General features: G+C 41.7%; 1 protein-coding gene and 1 long non-coding RNA gene across 3 annotated transcripts in view; one reads left to right on the top strand and one right to left on the bottom strand.

Moving 5' to 3' along the window:
• The window catches only part of Ptchd4 (patched domain containing 4), a gene marked incomplete at its 5' end in the record, with an annotated part of 170,135 nt that overhangs the window by 52,506 nt on the left and 101,389 nt on the right, over positions 1-16,240 (top strand). The window contains one exon of the mRNA XM_005389880.2: positions 2,228-2,708. Within this exon, the coding sequence (XP_005389937.2) occupies positions 2,228-2,708 (481 nt within the window). The remainder of the gene's footprint in view (positions 1-2,227; positions 2,709-16,240) is intronic.
• Positions 12,800-16,240, bottom strand: part of LOC106149073 — a 35,727-nt gene continuing 32,286 nt past the window's right edge. The window contains exons 2-3 of one of the 2 annotated variants that reach the window (XR_001235021.1): positions 15,711-15,830; positions 12,800-12,945 (exon numbers count right to left, since the gene is read on the bottom strand). This is a non-coding gene — a long non-coding RNA (uncharacterized LOC106149073). Of the gene's footprint in view, positions 12,946-13,686; positions 13,818-15,710; positions 15,831-16,240 lie in introns of those variants that run through there. The other variant, XR_001235022.1, reaches the window with a different exon arrangement.

Raw genomic sequence — 16,240 nt, 5'->3', positions numbered from 1 at the left:
AAATATATATATATATATATATATATATATAGTTCATTGGGAATTAGGCTGAGTTAATTAGAATGCAATTATCTAACATCTAGGGAGAAATGAGTATTAGGGTGTGAAATTTCTGTTTTTGCAAGTCTTGATGATGCTACTAACGGCATTTGCCCTCTCAGTAAACTTTAAACCTTTAGGTATTTGCAACACACTCCCAAATATTAGGATGCTTTGGTGCATATCAAGAATACAAACATATCCCCAGTGAAGTTGCTTTTTAAAAAAGAATACAAATATAAATATCTCAGACTTAGGTGTCTGGATTAAGCAAGCCTACAATCACTTCCTACTTACCTGATTCCTGATGGTCTCATGAAACTTTCCACGGTTATGGGTTCATCACCCCTGTCCACTGCTCTGTCCAGAAAGAGCTGTTTCCTACCCTGGCTCTGCTTTCCGAGAAACTTGTGAGGTGAACGTCTTGCCCAATTCTGCTCATATGCAGTCTACTCATGACGTAAACTCACCCATGTGCCTGCTCCCCACCCAACACCTGTATTATCAGGGTTATTCTTCATTTTACGTCCTGCTCCTGGCTCCAACATTCTGACAACTGCTGCCATTGAAGTATATGACAATTGGGGCAAAAATTAAATTTCCAAATTGATTAAAATTTGGTGACAGTTGTCAGCTTCTTTCTGAGTGGTGAGGCACGCCGGGCAAGGACTGCTTTTCTGAGCCTAGATCTGTTGCGCTGTGCACCCTGGGATGCCTTACTGAAGAGGGATTGCCTCTCTTGTTGGGCTCCCACTCTTGCACACTCGCCTACTTCATGTCACACTGTGGGGCTGAGATGACTTTTAGCAACCACATCCAAAACTAGGTCACCAGTCTCTTGGGAGCACTGCCACTGTCATGTAGGGAGAGATCAACCTGCATCTGAGGCAGGTGTTTGCAGGAAGACATTAATGAGTCAACCAGTGCTCACATTACACGGCATATTTGAGAAACATGGTGAATGATTAATTTTTTTAAAAAAAATATTATAGTCAAAGACATAGTCTATCAATCTCCTCACCTCAAACAACTTCTCACATTGTTCTTGGCACTTTCTGAAGCAGTTCTGGAAGTCCTCTTTCCTGCGTTTTTTTATTGCTGCCATGGCTGCCTTCGTGTTCTAAATTGACCTTTCATGGTTGTTTTGACTTTGAGGAAGGGTCAGAAGTCACACAAATGAATAAAGTGGATGACAACACATCACAGTGTTTCCTCAAGCATATCTTTCCATGGATGGAACTCGGCAACAGAATTTACCATATTTTTGACCACACATCTTAAAGACACTCATGAAAGAGGACTTCCAGAGCTGTTTCCAAAAGTGACAAGAATGATGGGATAAGAGCATGTGAAGTGAGGAAGAATGTTTTGAGGGGGATAAATGGTGATGTGTCTTTTAATGTAATAATTTTTTTTTTTGGTTTTTTTTTGTTTGTTTGTTTTCTGGTATCAGGAATCGAACTCAAAACCTCGCACTTGCCAGGCAGGCGCTGTGCCGCTGAGCTAAATCCTCAGCCCCAAGTTTTTTTAATTTAAAACTTCACCTGCTATTTAACCAGCCCATGTATATTTTGTAAGCATTTCAATATAAGTAAATGAATTGTAAGGAATAATATTTTTTTTACTGTTCTACACTGTGCTATTATATCACCAAATACAAAGAAGGAAGGATATTCATATTTGAGTTCATTTGTGTGTATGCTGGTGTAGGGGTGTATGGGTCCCAGAAAGTTTAGCATACATCTATAGAAAAGATAATTGTTTAATTATTTTAATTTTTGAAGTACTGTTAGGTCACATCATGCTTCCCTTTTGGCTAAAACTGAATCACCAGCTTGACCTGCCTGAAGGAGCCATAATAGGTTGTCACAGAAGGAAATGGTTGCATGAGGGTGTTCGGGGAACATAAAATAATATTTATGAACATTTTCCTGTGCATGTGGTGAGTCTTGTGTAGTTCTGTAGTACTTTTCGTGTTTTTTCTAACCCAGATTATCATGCATGGTGGCCCACGTTGCTCCGCCAGATTGAATTTATGAACTCCTGATTTACCTCTCCACCTACATCACTTCTGAGTTTCTAGCATCCGTCTTTGCCTTTTTTGTGCTCCTTTCCTTAGAGTAAGACACTGTTCCCTGGGATGTTCTTTCTTCTGGTAACTTAAGTCTCCCCTTTTCATGTTTTCAAGGATGGGAGGAACAGTTTTATTGGACATCAGCTGGGCGGGGTAGTGGAAGTACCCAACAGCAAGGACCAGCGGGTCAAGTCTGCCAGAGCCATTCAAATCACCTACTACCTCCAGACCTACGGCTCTGCCACCCAAGACCTCATAGGGGAGAAGTGGGAAAATGAGTTCTGTAAGCTCGTGGGGAAGCTCCAGGAGGAGCACCAAGACCTCCAGCTCTACCCTCTCGCATCCTTCAGCCTCTGGAGAGACTTCCATAAGACCAGCATCCTTGCCAGGAGCAAGGTGCTGGTGAGCCTTGTGCTGATCCTGACCACAGCCACACTCTCCAGCTCCATGAAGGACTGTTTGCGCAGCAAGCCCTTCCTGGGCCTGCTGGGGGTGCTCACTGTGTGCATCTCCCTCGTCACGGCTGCAGGGATCTTCTTCATCACGGATGGGAAGTACAACTCCACCCTGCTGGGAATCCCGTTCTTCGCCATGGGTAACTATCCATCCTTGTGGTAATCGGATTCTTGCCATTTTGGGGCAAGGTAGTACAATTCTTGAATTCTTAGGTGGAAATTTTAATTTTGCACTGGTGTGTCTGTGTGACGATGTGAAATGTTTCTTGGGACTGTGTCTCTTTCACCATATTGTGTCTTTCCAGGAATTATGGAAAGATCACACCATCTTCCCCTTTCACTTAATGCTGCCAAACTTTTTTAAATTTGTACAACACTGAAATACTTTACTCAGTTTCTTCAAAAAATGGAAGGCCAGAGGCCATGGGAGACAGAATTAAGGAGATACAAGACCTATTTTAAATTTAATTTAGTTCTCATATTTATGGGCATCCTCACTGGTGGCAGCGAAGAATGACTCTCATGGAAAGGCAATTCTGAGAACCCTTGATATATTCTTGATACATCCTGATAATTCCCAAGTAAATCGTGGGTGTTTCACTGGGAAGTTTTTGCACAGGTTGCTCTCCATTCCCTTGCTTCTAAGAGGTGAAATCTCCCTGCTGCCTCTTATCTGTAACTTCTGATTTTATTCACCTCTAACGAAAATAGCTTGTGGGCAACCTCAGTCAAAATTATCCGCTCTTGTGAGTTTTCTCCCAGCCGTACATAAATGACATCCCAAGAATACATAAATGCTGGTATGTGTCTCTGTGTGTATGTGCGTTCTTGCGAGACAGAAGATAAAGTCTGAGGACAGAAATGAGTGAGGACGCAGCAAGGACACTGAGGAGGTCATGGCGACGTCGATGGTGACACTGAGGTACCGTGTGGTGTGGTGTGATATCTGTGTGGTGACTTGGGGCCGAGCCTCTAGGTGGTGAGCTGACATGCACAAGAGAGTCTTTGCCATCACTCTGTCTCCTCAGCTTCACATTAGTTGTAAATTAGTTTTTATTATTAATTGAAAAAGTTACCAGCATGTGGTCAGAAGTCTAAGCAACACAGCCCCCTCCCCCTCTTTTTTTTATCACCTTCTCAAATATTTTTTGAGAATGAAAGCACAAAGAGGGTTTATCATGTGGGTGCTGGGGTAGACTTATCTGGGAGCCCACCTTCATTGTGGCCCGATTATGAAGTTAATTTATCTCAGCTGGGTGGAGTAGCATAAGCCCGAAATCCCAGCTATCTCCTGTCTGAGGCAAGCTGAATGCCAGACTGGGTGGCTTAGCAAGACTTTGTCTCAAAAATTAAAAAGGGGTGAGGATGTAGCTCTGTGGTCCCTGGGTTCAGTCCCCAGGGGTGCACACACACACACACACACACACACACACACACACACACAATTACTTCATCTTCTTAAATTTCATTTTGTCCTTGTATATAATACAGGGAAAGTAATTTTAGTCTTCAAATAGTTATTTTTAAAATGCAATGAAATATAATTGATGCTCTTAATACATAGTAACTAGTTAATATCAGCATGTCCTTAGTAGTGTTAGTCTGGTGTGTCAAGTGTAGTGAATTCCATCTTGAGCAGGCATAGCCCTTAGTTTGAAGAAACAGCCTTCTAGGTTCGGCATATCGCCTCTTAATGCAAGTTCACCTTGTTAATAACAAGTGTCTCTTTTTCCTAAAGAACCGCAGGAACATATTTTGTTACCACTGACAAAGAGGAGACTGGATATGAACCATTTATATGTGTTACGTTTTTTAGATTCAGTCTCATGACTTGAGATGAGAAGATGTGTAAGAATTGCTGTGTGAGCACAAAGTGTGGCTTCTCAAGGTTCACAAACTGACCTCCGTGAGGCCCAGTAGGGCTCTTTCTAAAACTAATGAAGTAATGGGAAGATTTTTCAGAAAAAGATTGAATTATATATTCTGTACAAATTAGGAGAAACACTATTCTAGCAATGCCGGATTGATATATTGTCTCCACAAGGTCACAGCTGTGTTCTGATGCCACAAACACAGAGCAAGAACACTGAATACCACCGTGAGGAAAAATCCCTGACCCTGCAACACACACTTTGCTCCTCTCCCACTGCCCTTTAAAACTCATAGTCAACCCTGGACAGGGTGAGACAGACAGACTTGAGGAAGTGTGGTTAATGGTTACTTTCCCTGTGCTTGCAGTTCTAAAAGAAACGTTTCTGCTATGTTTTGAAATGGTCACAGTGAAAGATCCTTAAAATATTTGTTCTATCACAGGGTAATTTGTTTCATTGTGCTTTGTTTTGTCTATAAAATGATTCCAATAGTAAAGCTCAGGACACTGAGAACTGGTGAGGTGGAAGAGCTCTCCTAGGTAGAATGCCTGGGTTTCAGTCCCAGTTTTTCTTGCAACTTTGTGTTGCCCTGAGGAGCTGTGTGTGGTCCCCGTGCCTAGGTCTGCAGAGATAAAATAAAGAATTTGGGCTCCTCATGCTGACATTTTGAATTTAAATGAACATTCATTTCTTTGTTTTATTGAAGTTAGAATTTGATCATTCCTTTCTAAAAAAAATTGTAGAGTGTGTACTAGCCTCAAACTTCTAATCTCTAAATGCGTTCATTGCCTTCTGCCTTGAGAAGGAAAGACATTAGAAAAAAAATCACAGCCTTGCACTCAGAACCTCAGATGCACAAAGTCAGTGAAGGTGGGAGACAGAATGTGATGAAAAACATACATATTGAGCTTGAAAAGTGCATGTCTGCTCTATCTGCAGGTGTCATATCCATAACACTGGTTGGGACCAGTGAATTGCCATTTGCATGGTGATAAGCTACATATGGTCAGCGGGATGGAAAGGAGGCTCCTTTTGTAGACCTGATTCTATTCTACATTTCTATAAAGATGTCTCTGAGGGGGTGAATATGTGCTATGTTATGTGCCCAGACTGGAACCCTTCACCCTCATCAGCACAAACTAAACAGCAAGGCTGATTCACCTGAGGCCCCTGCCAGCCTTCCCCACTCACTACCCGCTCTGTTCTCTGGCCAGTCATCCAGTTAATATTTTAATTTTCTTTCAGAGACATATATACTGTGAACACATAGCCTACATTTTTAATGCCTGGGCCAATTTTTAGACCTTGTCCTTGTTTTCCCAAAAGTAAATTTATATTTGTCAAAATTATATATTCTAGGTTGGGGTTTAGAAGAGAAGATGATTTTAGGTGCACATAGTCTCTCTAGAAAAGCATTTCTGTACTAGAAAAGCATTTCTGAGATAAATCCAGAATTGGAATAAAATTTTCAGATTACTTGAAATCTTTTAGCTCCAGCCTCACAACCTTTCTTTTTTTTTTTTTTTTTTTTCCAGTACCAGGAATTGAACTCATGACCTTGCACTTGCCAGGCAGGTGCTATGCCGCTGAGCTAAATCCCCAGCCCCCTCACATCCTTTCTTTATTGAAGTATAAACCAAGGAGGATGCCAATAGTTTAATTTATAGCTCATCGTCAGCCTTTTTAATTCTCACCTCATTTGCTCTCAGGAGATATGCTTCCTCTCTCTGCCTGCTGAAAGGAATATGGGCTAATAGTTCACGCAGAGCCCAGGCTGGCTCAGGCTGTACCATGCTGGTCTTCTGTAGGTAGCTGCCAGGGCACTGGGAACCACGGCTTCCTCTTGTTCTTCTCTGTCCATTCTGAGCTTTTATACGTGCTGTGAGTCTCACTCTAGACACATACGGGTGACTGGATTTCCTGGTGACCTCAGAGTCTCCAGATACAAAGTTTCAATCCTCTCCGCCTGAACCCTATCGTCATGTATGTATTAATTGATTCACATATTTATTAAACCCCAGCTACATTCAAGGAATTCTGGGCCCTGGACCAAACAACTAATCAAGTTGTTGCCCTCATGGATGCTTACAATTTGGGACTGAAGAGGAGAAGAATAAGACATTAAAATATAAATAGAATAAAACTATGTTCTATTGTTGATAGATGATATAAAGCCTAAGAAGGCGGCCACCACAAAAATTCGCCTTTCTGAAAAATAAAGTTGAAGCTGAGAGCTAAATGCAAGGAAAGAGGAGTTGTGTAGCAATCTGAAGAAAGGCTGTCTCTGGCCACAGGGAGTGTACATTCAGAGACTCTGAGGTGGAGCTCCCCAGAGAAAATGAGGATGAACAAGAAACAGTAGGGTTGTAGTAGAATGGGCAGCTGTCTAAGGGACAGAAGTAGAATGGGCCAGGCATGTGGGTTGCAAGAAGTGAGGACTTCAGGTGTCCATCCGGATGAGTTGGAAATTATCAGAAGCCTTGTGAGACAAGAAGCTGTGTTCTGACTTCTATTTTAAAGACATCTTTGGTGATATTATGTAATTTAGTCTGCAGGAAGGAAAGAATATTTTACAGGGTGACTATTTAAGAAATGATTGCCCTACATGTCCATTGACACATGCATGAATAAAGAAAGTGTGATATATGCACACAATGCACTGTTAGCTTTAAACAGGAATGAAATCATGCATTTGCAGGGAAATGGGTGAAAGTAGAAACCATCAGGTTAAGTGAAGTTAGCCAGACTCAGAAAGTTAAATATTGCATATTTCCTCATATATCAAAAATTAAAAAGTTAAATTAATAAGTAATTAAAATAAAAGAGAGAGGATGGAAAACCAGGAGGTAGACTTCTGGAGACAAGGAAGGGGAGAAGCAGAGGAAAAGATAAGAAGGGAGAAATGGAACTGAAATTGGCTGATAGGTTAAATCCATGTAGGAACTTTCCAAAACAAGCTCCAACATATGTAATATTAATGTTCACTAATAAAATATAACAAAAAAAGAAATTATTACAAATTCTGCTGGGCTGTAATAACATAGCATGGGGGCAGCAAAAGTGGGAAAAAGGGATTAGACTCAGGACGTATATCTCAGAATAGACTTGACGGGATTTGCTGAAGGCCTGGATATGGTGTGTAGGAGCACAGCTGCTGCTTTCTATAGCAGAGAGGCCCTGGGAGGAAGGAGTTGTGTGGAGCAGGAGAGGGAACTGAAAAGTTCAGCTTTGTGTCTGCTAAGTTAGAGGCACCCATTCTATCAAAATATAGAAATGTGGAATAAGCTAAATAAGATGTATGAAAATAAAGTTCAGAGGGAAAATCTACAAGTCAGAGCTAGAGGTAGAAATCTGGGACTCCTGCTGGCATAGCTGAGATTGAGAGGCATGGAATCTCATCAGATTAACCAGAAAGATTAATATAGAAGAAAAGTCAAAGTCTGCAATTTGAGGCCTGGAGCATTCCAGTACTCAGAAGCTGGGAGGATAATGATGATTCAGAAAATCACTAAGAAGAATCAGGCAACCAGTGAGCCTGTGAACCAAAAGAGGCTAATGCCCCTACAGTAAACCCAGCTGGTTCACAGAGGGCCAGGAGATCAATTGTCCCAAAGGCTGCTAATAAATTGTCTCCAATGAGAACTGTAAAGTGGCCATTTGATTTAGCAATATAAAGGTCAATGGTGACTTTGACAAGAGATGCTTGGGGGAATGTGGAGGACATGAGGGTCATTGAAAGAGGTTCAATAGAGCTTGGGGGACAGGAAGTAGGGAGTAAAGGTGATTCCTACAAGGAGTGCTGCATTGAAGAGAAATAGATAATACTTATGACAATGGCAATGTACAGGAGAGGAGAAACTTCGTAGTGAATCAGAGAGGGGGAAATGGTCGAAGTGATGTGATGCAGTAGAGGGAACTGGTAAAGAACAAGGGAAATTGTTGGTTTTACATAAGAGCAGATGATTCACCTGCCATCAGGAAAAGAAAGGCACAGTGTATGGGCAGATGGGGACAGATTGGTGCATGGAGGCGTGGGGCCTGTGGAAACTGCTGTGGCTTCAGCTTTGCCAGTGAAATGTGAAGCAAGTCAACCTCTGAGAATTAAACTTGGGGAAAGAGTGTTAATTTTTGGAGAATGAAGGAAGTCTGAAAGAGGTACTTGGAAACTGGAGGCTGAATTAAACAAGAAAATTGAGAATAACCAGAAAACACTAAGGACCCACTTGAAGTTTGTGTTTATGAGTTAAAAAAATAATAAATCAGTGAGAGAGGTTGCTATTTTTCTTAATCCCTAGCTACAAATAGATGGGTGGAGGAGTTGAGTAGGCATGGAGTTAAATTTAATTGGGGAAGAAACTGGAAAAAATTGAGTTTACAATACATGAAAAGAATGACTGTAATAATAGATCATGAAGATTGTACTAGTCAGGGTCAGCAGGAGTATTTTGCAGCAGCAATTAATGTCATAGATCTAATTAACAGGACAGTGATGTATTTCTCATTTACCCTGCAGACAGTGGGACACAACAGAAGGCCCTCCTCCCTGGCTCTGTCCAGGCAGAGATGTAGACATCCAGAAAGCTCCGTCTTACATCGCTGTCTCCCTTGAGTCTGTTCTTGTGTCAGATACACCAAAGAGAGTTTGGTTAGAAGATGCACATCAACTTGTAACCCCCTTGACCTAGAAGTGCCACAGCATTCTACGGGCCCTAACTAATCTCATGGCCATAAGTGAACAGAAAAGGGATGCAGAAAATTTAAAAGAGAAAGGGATTATTTTATGAGCATCAATGGTCTGCTCCACATGAATGAAGCAAAATAAGAAATAAAATGATAAGACTACCCTCATCGTTACTATAGTAGAAAACTGATGCCAAGCATGATTTTTCGTGGGGCCAGAGATTGTTCCAGGTTAGCATCTGTTCTAGTCGTTTGTGGTGTATATCAAACATCACAAAACTTAGTGTAAAATCACCATTTCACTGTGCACATGGATTCTGCCCATCAGTAACTGGGAAAAGGCTCAGTAGCATCAACTCTTCTCACTTCTATGTCTAACCTTTGTAACATCTGGGGTCTCAGCGAGACCACTGTAGTGGCCGAGGGTGACTTGACTGTCTGGGGCTGAACAGCAGGAGCTACAGCAATCACTTTCACAGTGGCTCTTTTGCTCCTATGAATGGTGCTGAGGGTGGGATCTCTGAGGGACAGTATCAGTTTCCACTGTAGAGCAGAGTAGCTAATGTGGCAGCTCAAATATGTTAGTCACAGAGAAGTCCAGTGTTTTACACAGTGGCTCTGGACTCCACAAGAAGATAGTAGAGCAGAAGTTTCCAGGCTGGCTCAGACACGGGCATACCACAGCACTGAGTGGTTACGTTCTGCTGCCTATGATCCAGTCACTAATACCAGCCCATGTTCCAGGAGAGGACAACAGGGCTGTACCTCATGACAGGAGCAAGGCAGGGTTGCACTGCAGAAGAGCATGTGGAAGGGAACTGCCAGCCTGTGTGTCTTCAGAGATGTAATTGGCTGTACAGCAAGGGAGCTGGAAAGACAAGACAGGGTTTAGATGTGCCTCAGATAAAGGTTGAGAAGAGATTGTTCTAGTCAAAATGACAATAATTTGATCATACTGCTGTGGGACACCAGTGGAAGGTTTGAAAACATTAGAATTTCAAAGGTCTGAGAGGCCTGCATAGGGAATGGATTTTCCATGTAGAATTTAAAATCCTCAAAAATTATAAGTATTGTTGTGACAACCATAGAGGCAATGAATTGCATGTTAAATCCTGAGCAAATGGGAGAAACTGACCCTAAAGTCCATATGTAAATGCAGAAGGAAGAGTAGTAATTTGCATAGTATGTGATAAGGCTTCAAAGTGGGGTATTTTTATGAAGGACAAACAAACAGTATCTGTGACTCCTGCGAGAATCAGGGACAATAGCTGTAACACTCTGAGGTCCATAGTATGAGAGAGGTGGGAGAATAACAGAACCTCCCCTTGAGCAGACTCAGGTGGCAGTCTGCAAGAAGCAGAAAGTTTTCCTTAGAGCAAGAAGGTAAAGATAATACTTGGAGAGAGATTTTAGTATTTTTTTTTGTTTGTTTTGGTTTTTTCTTCCGGTACCAGGAATCGAACTCATGCCCTTGTACTTGCCAGGCAGGCGCTTTTGCCACTGAGCTAAATCCCCAGCCCCTGGAGAGAGATTTTAGAAGCAGGGAACCTTGGTGATGACAGACTGACATCCAGAGAACACTGGTTTAAGAGGTTGGAGGGATGAGAAAATGTGTGGATCTGTACAGGAATGAGGGTCCCAAGCAAAGGCCTGGGTCTCAGAGGCCTTTACCTCTCCTCTTTGAGGAGAGGTGTATGACAGTAGAAATAATGATCCCTTTAAGGGTTTTCATCCCTAAACCAAAGGAAGAGTTCCAGTGACCTCCAAGGACCATCCCAACCTCAGGCCCACCATTCTCTATCTGACTTGTGTCTTACCTCCCCAGGTCTTCACATATGTCACCTTGGTAGTGGAAAAATCTGTGGCCAACTTCTCAAACTCCAAGTGCTTTGCTGGCATCTTTCTCCCACCCTGCCTCAGATTTCTCCTGAGAGCTCTAAGATACATTTCATTTTTCAATTTGCCTCTATGTGCTTCCCCTTAATAGAACACAAACCCTACAAGAGTACATGTTTGCTGTTACCTTCACCACTGCTTCTGGTACTTAACGCAGTCCCTATCCAGAGTAATCACTCAAAAATGCATGCACAGGTGGGGGATTTAGCTCAGTGGCACAGCAGTTGCCTGGTAAGCACAAGGTGCTGAGTTCAACTCCTGGTTCAAAAAAAATGCTTGTGCAATTAAGGAATACGTGTTCTCTTAGTGTTTCTCAAGAGAGTTCTGACCTATTAGAGAATTGTCTAGTCAATATAATGTGTTACAGCCAGCATTTATATAAGAAAAAGAAAAGAGAGCAGACAGGAATGGGAAACATCAGGCGGTGTTGTGCACAGGAAGGTATCATATTGTCTCATCCAGTATTGTTTTTGTTTTAATCTGTCTAGAAATTTCTGTGGACTGATTTCAGAAGTATGTAATGGGGTCAGGTGGGATTTACTGATAAGAAAAGCTGCTGAGGAAATCCTCAGAAGCATTGGTAGGGTATCCCTCCACCCTGCTGGAAGCAGAGTCAAGAAGGGACTGCATTGCCAGGGACAGAATAAAGTTCTGTTTCCTATACACTTTTATTTCCCTAACAATGAGCCAGCGCAATGCTTTGCACATAGAGGAATCTCTAAGACTTGATTGACTAAAGTTTTTTAATGATTATGCTATAGTACTGGAAAATTTCCCAGTAAGCTGATGTTGCCATGGGGCCAGTTTTACTTAGGGTCATTAAATGCATCCAAATCCTTCCCAAAATAACTCCATTGCTGGAGGAAGAGAGAGGACCTTATTACAGCAAGAAGAGTGTGTAGTTGAAGCTATTTCTCAGCCATGTTAATTGCAGTCACGCTGCTTTGCGCGGTAAGCAATTAGCTCCTCTGGGAGATGCTGGCTGACAATGTGAAAATGTCCCTGTGCTTAGGGGCTTGGAGCCAGGAGATGCAGAGTCCAACCAGGTTCCATCTCTTAGCTGCTAGATGACTGGGGCTTCCTTTTCCTCACTTGTCCATTAGATGAAGAAATTGGGCTGGTAGCGCCATGCCATCTCTTCCATTCTTTTCTTTAACCATGGCATCATTTATTTGAAACTTATGCTACAGGGCATCTGGTCTAGATTTTAGCTTATTGTGAACTAGAATATGGTCTCCTTGGTATCTCTGCAATTATCTCAATCACCCTAGTAATAAGCATTTATTAAACATGAGTTCTCAATAGCTTTCATATCTGATAGAGTTCTTAGGGCAAGAAATGTTCCACCTTTTGTTGTTTCTCACTGGGATATTTTAATATCCCCTCTTTGTTTCTTGTTTTGATTTCCTTATATTGATCTATGTTCTTCTTTAGTAGCTTTGATGTGGGCTTTCAGAGGCAGAACTTTTTAAGGCGTTAAGCCATTGTCTCACTAATTTCTTGAAGAAAGAGAACTTGGCATAATGAATAAGATGTTGAGTTTCACATCAAGCATTTGTGATAGCACTGATTAGTATGTACTTTTTGTTGTACATTATTACCCAATATTAGTAGTAATTAATCCCTGGCTCCCTAACGTTCTGCATTATCTTTGGAATCCGTTTCTATCTCTTATATATTTGGCTGGTAATGAGCATCCTGAAGTGCTGAATGGAGTTTACGAATGAGAACAACTGCTGTTACACAACACGATTTTACTCAGCGTGAGAAGCATATGGATTTATTTTGGTGATCATGTTTATCTCAAGAGTAGCTGATATGTCAGCTTAGACTTTTAAAATGGAAAGATGTGTAAATATGCTTCATGCCATTCAGTGTATGCTGTCTTTTGGTTTACATCTTGAATCAGATGGCAAATCAGAATGGAATACTGAGGAGGCAAGGAAATGAATTCTTCATCAATTTATCTGTCCACACCAGTGAGATTTCCATGTAAAGTGTGACATCCTAAACTAAGTACTATGTTCAGTAAGTCAGTACAGTCTTAGTTAAGAATATTTGCCAATCATATTTAAAACACCATAAGAAAACATGCAAGTGGAAGAGAGCCATATTAGTGAACGACAGACACCATGGCAGGAAAGAAAAGGATATAATTTTACCAGAGAGAATTGGGTATAAGATTGGATCAGACTGCTCTTTAGTAAAAGAAAAAGTATGCTTGGGAGGAAACAAATTAAATGACTGTCTTCATCAACTCCAAACTAGAAACTATCTCAAAAAGGTCTCAAAAAAAGAGATGCTTGAAATGTACATCACTTGTGGGTTTTGGAAGGAGATTGTGATGAACCTAAGGAGGACTCATTCATAACGGCAATCTGACAGATGCCCCCTCTGCACTTTTGTCATGCCCTCCCCTGTCCCTACTATGCTCAAGTGTCAGGGCAAGTTTATATATGTTACTGTGGTGTCAGTGCCTGGCAAGTAATAATTGACTTGCTTAATGATTTAATAGTCACAAAATATTATTTCTTTCTCAAATAATTGTAATTAAAGCTTAATTGTTATGAAATAATTGCTTATCATTAACTAGTTCACAACAGAGTGTTTTAAAGTAATGAATGTAAATTAGAAAATGAAATTGTACATAGTCTTTCAATAACTTTAGAACAGTGGCTTTTCAACAAAACCTTTGACAGTGATTCAGGTGATGGGGAACTTTGAATTTTCAAATGTGAGAGTTTCAAAGCTGTATCTTCTCTTTGCTGCTCCATTGTGTACTTAAAAGTATTCAGGTGGCCACTGCAACATGAGAATTGATTCCTTACCCACCAAGAAGTAAGTAGGGCCACTGTTTTCATTACATAAGCAAGTAGTCACCAGAACCCTATTTCCAAGGCTGTTATGAACCAGGATCACAGCCTGTATTTCTTGACTTTCCCTCCCAGGTACATTGAACTGTTCTCAAACTCAGCCCTGGGGTTCTCTGGGGTGTACAGGGGTTCTGCAAGACTTGAGGTAGTAGGGCTACTATTCTCCCAGATTCTGGCCATAGACTCCCCCTGACTTTTTTACATGATAATTTCCAAGAAAGATTTAGTTTGGATAAAACTTGGCATGGATTTTTGAAAAGTGTAAAAACCATCAGTCCTCTATCATTTTATATGCCTCCTTTAAAACAGAATGGAAGGTAGAAGCTAAGTGTGAGATGAACTAAAAGTGTCTCCTAGCCGGGTGGTTCTTCACTGAACCATTGTATCTAGATACTTCCTGTTGGCAGTGTTTGGAGTATTCTAGAGGTGTCATTTTACTCGACACTTTCACTTTCTCTCCAGTAGACAGCTTAACGTAATTCAAAGAGTTGGAGACAGCGAGGACTTGCTGTTGCCTGAGAAATCTGAATAAGATTCAATTACAGAACTACCTGTTCCCTCACTAAAGTCCAGACTTTGCATGTTTGTCTCACAGGTCAAGAAATAGTATTATAAAGGCACAGTGGCAAAAGCCAATTCCCTATGTAAGCATCCCATTGACCTAGTTGAGAGATCTGGTAAGCTCTCCACAAAGTGGTTTACATAGGCCCTCTAATTTTGCTTCAGTTATTACTAAGAAGGTTTGTGATGAGCAGGAGTGAAGGTAGAGAGATCGTGAATCTCCTGCTGCCTTCAGAGTGCAGACAGAACTCCCACCTGGCCTTCCTGACTTGGTGCCATTCTTCCCTGGGAAGTCCCATGCCCAGGAAGCTGCCGCTAACCTTTCTGGCCATCATTCTGCAGAGGTCCCTCCTCTTGTGGATAAACTTTCTCCAAGACAAGTCAGTATCACTGACCAGATGCGCAAATGAACTAAGCAAGGAATGCTTCTGCTGGGACCCGGAGATGTTCTTACTTCTGATCAAATGAGTTTTATCCTCAAAGAGTGTCCATTTTTTCAGGATTTCCAAATGTTTGAGGTTCTTCCCAACTGTTCCTCTTGGTGAGCTTTCTAAGGTGTCTCTCTTAGTGTGTGTGTTGTTTATTTCAGCCTTATATCCCTTCACCCATTCTAAATCTTCTAATCTTATCCTGAAATGTGAAACCCCTGAAGCAGTAATAGCACAATTTAGGTGTGAGATTCTCTACCCAAATGTCCCCACCGACACGCAGTTACCACCCAGCCCTGCGTCTTCTGCTTTATGTTGGTCTGCTCAAGTGAGAGATGCTCATCCATATGCCCCACATAGCCTCTAGATAGCTCTGAATCCCAACCTTCTCCACACTGTGTTCTGACCAAAATAAAAGTGATCTGTGTCCAGCTACACAATGCTGTTTCCTGTCTCATTATGCTCCTTTCTCTTGACGCCCCCGTGAACATCTCCTTTATTCTAGTTTCCAAAGCTAAAATGTCCTCTATTGAATGTCATCTTTTTAATGATATCCAAACTCATGAATGACGGATGCCTTTCCTTGCAGCTGACCCTGTTTACATGCCTATTGTCCTCTGTCATGCAGGGTTGCAAAGCCTGTATTAAAGAACCAAGTCTTACTATTTTTGTATCCTGAGGCATTAGTAGAGGACCTGCACAGTGAAGAAGGCATTTCTGGATTATTTTTGGACTGATAGAGGGGAGGACTTCTGTATCATTGGCTAACCATGCATGATGGCCTCCACCTTGGATTCCTGGCCCAGGACCTGTGCTGGAAACCTTCTACTTACCTACCCTCTCACCCCTAGAGTCTTCTCTTTCCTTTACACTGGAGGGCTGACTCCTATCATCAGTATCACCAAGTCACTCGTGTCTTCTGGCTTTCTGTTGAGTTTGGCCAGTATGGGTCACTGCCAGAAGAGAGTAGGGCAGAGGGAGACAGAGGTCAAGACCTCCCATCCATAAGGTACCTGCTTTGGCATTACATCTTTGGCAACATTCTGTTCTGATAAGAAACCCCTCTTCCACATGCATAGCTTCCACTGGGCCATGGGAGTATTATATTTTGGTGTTGTTTATTCCTTTAGAATTGAAATAGCTAAGAATTTCTTGATCTTGATAGCCTTTAGGCACCCCCATCATCCTTTGTTTCATTGTATTTCTCCCAGCTCTGCTCACATCTGTGTGAATAGTGCCTTGGTATCTAGGTCCTTATGGTATTTGCACCATCTGAGGGATGTTTGTGTCTTGCCCAGTCTCTCGATGTGGTACTAGATAAGATACAATACCTAGGGTCCTCTTGGATCAGCAGGCTTGCCCT

The sequence above is a fragment of the Chinchilla lanigera genome, unplaced genomic scaffold, assembly GCF_000276665.1.
Source record: "Chinchilla lanigera isolate Chin_1 unplaced genomic scaffold, ChiLan1.0 scaffold00036, whole genome shotgun sequence".
Lineage (NCBI taxonomy): Eukaryota > Metazoa > Chordata > Mammalia > Rodentia > Chinchillidae > Chinchilla > Chinchilla lanigera.
Note: the sequence above shows the minus strand (reverse complement) of the source record. Positions and strands in the feature narration are given on the sequence as shown.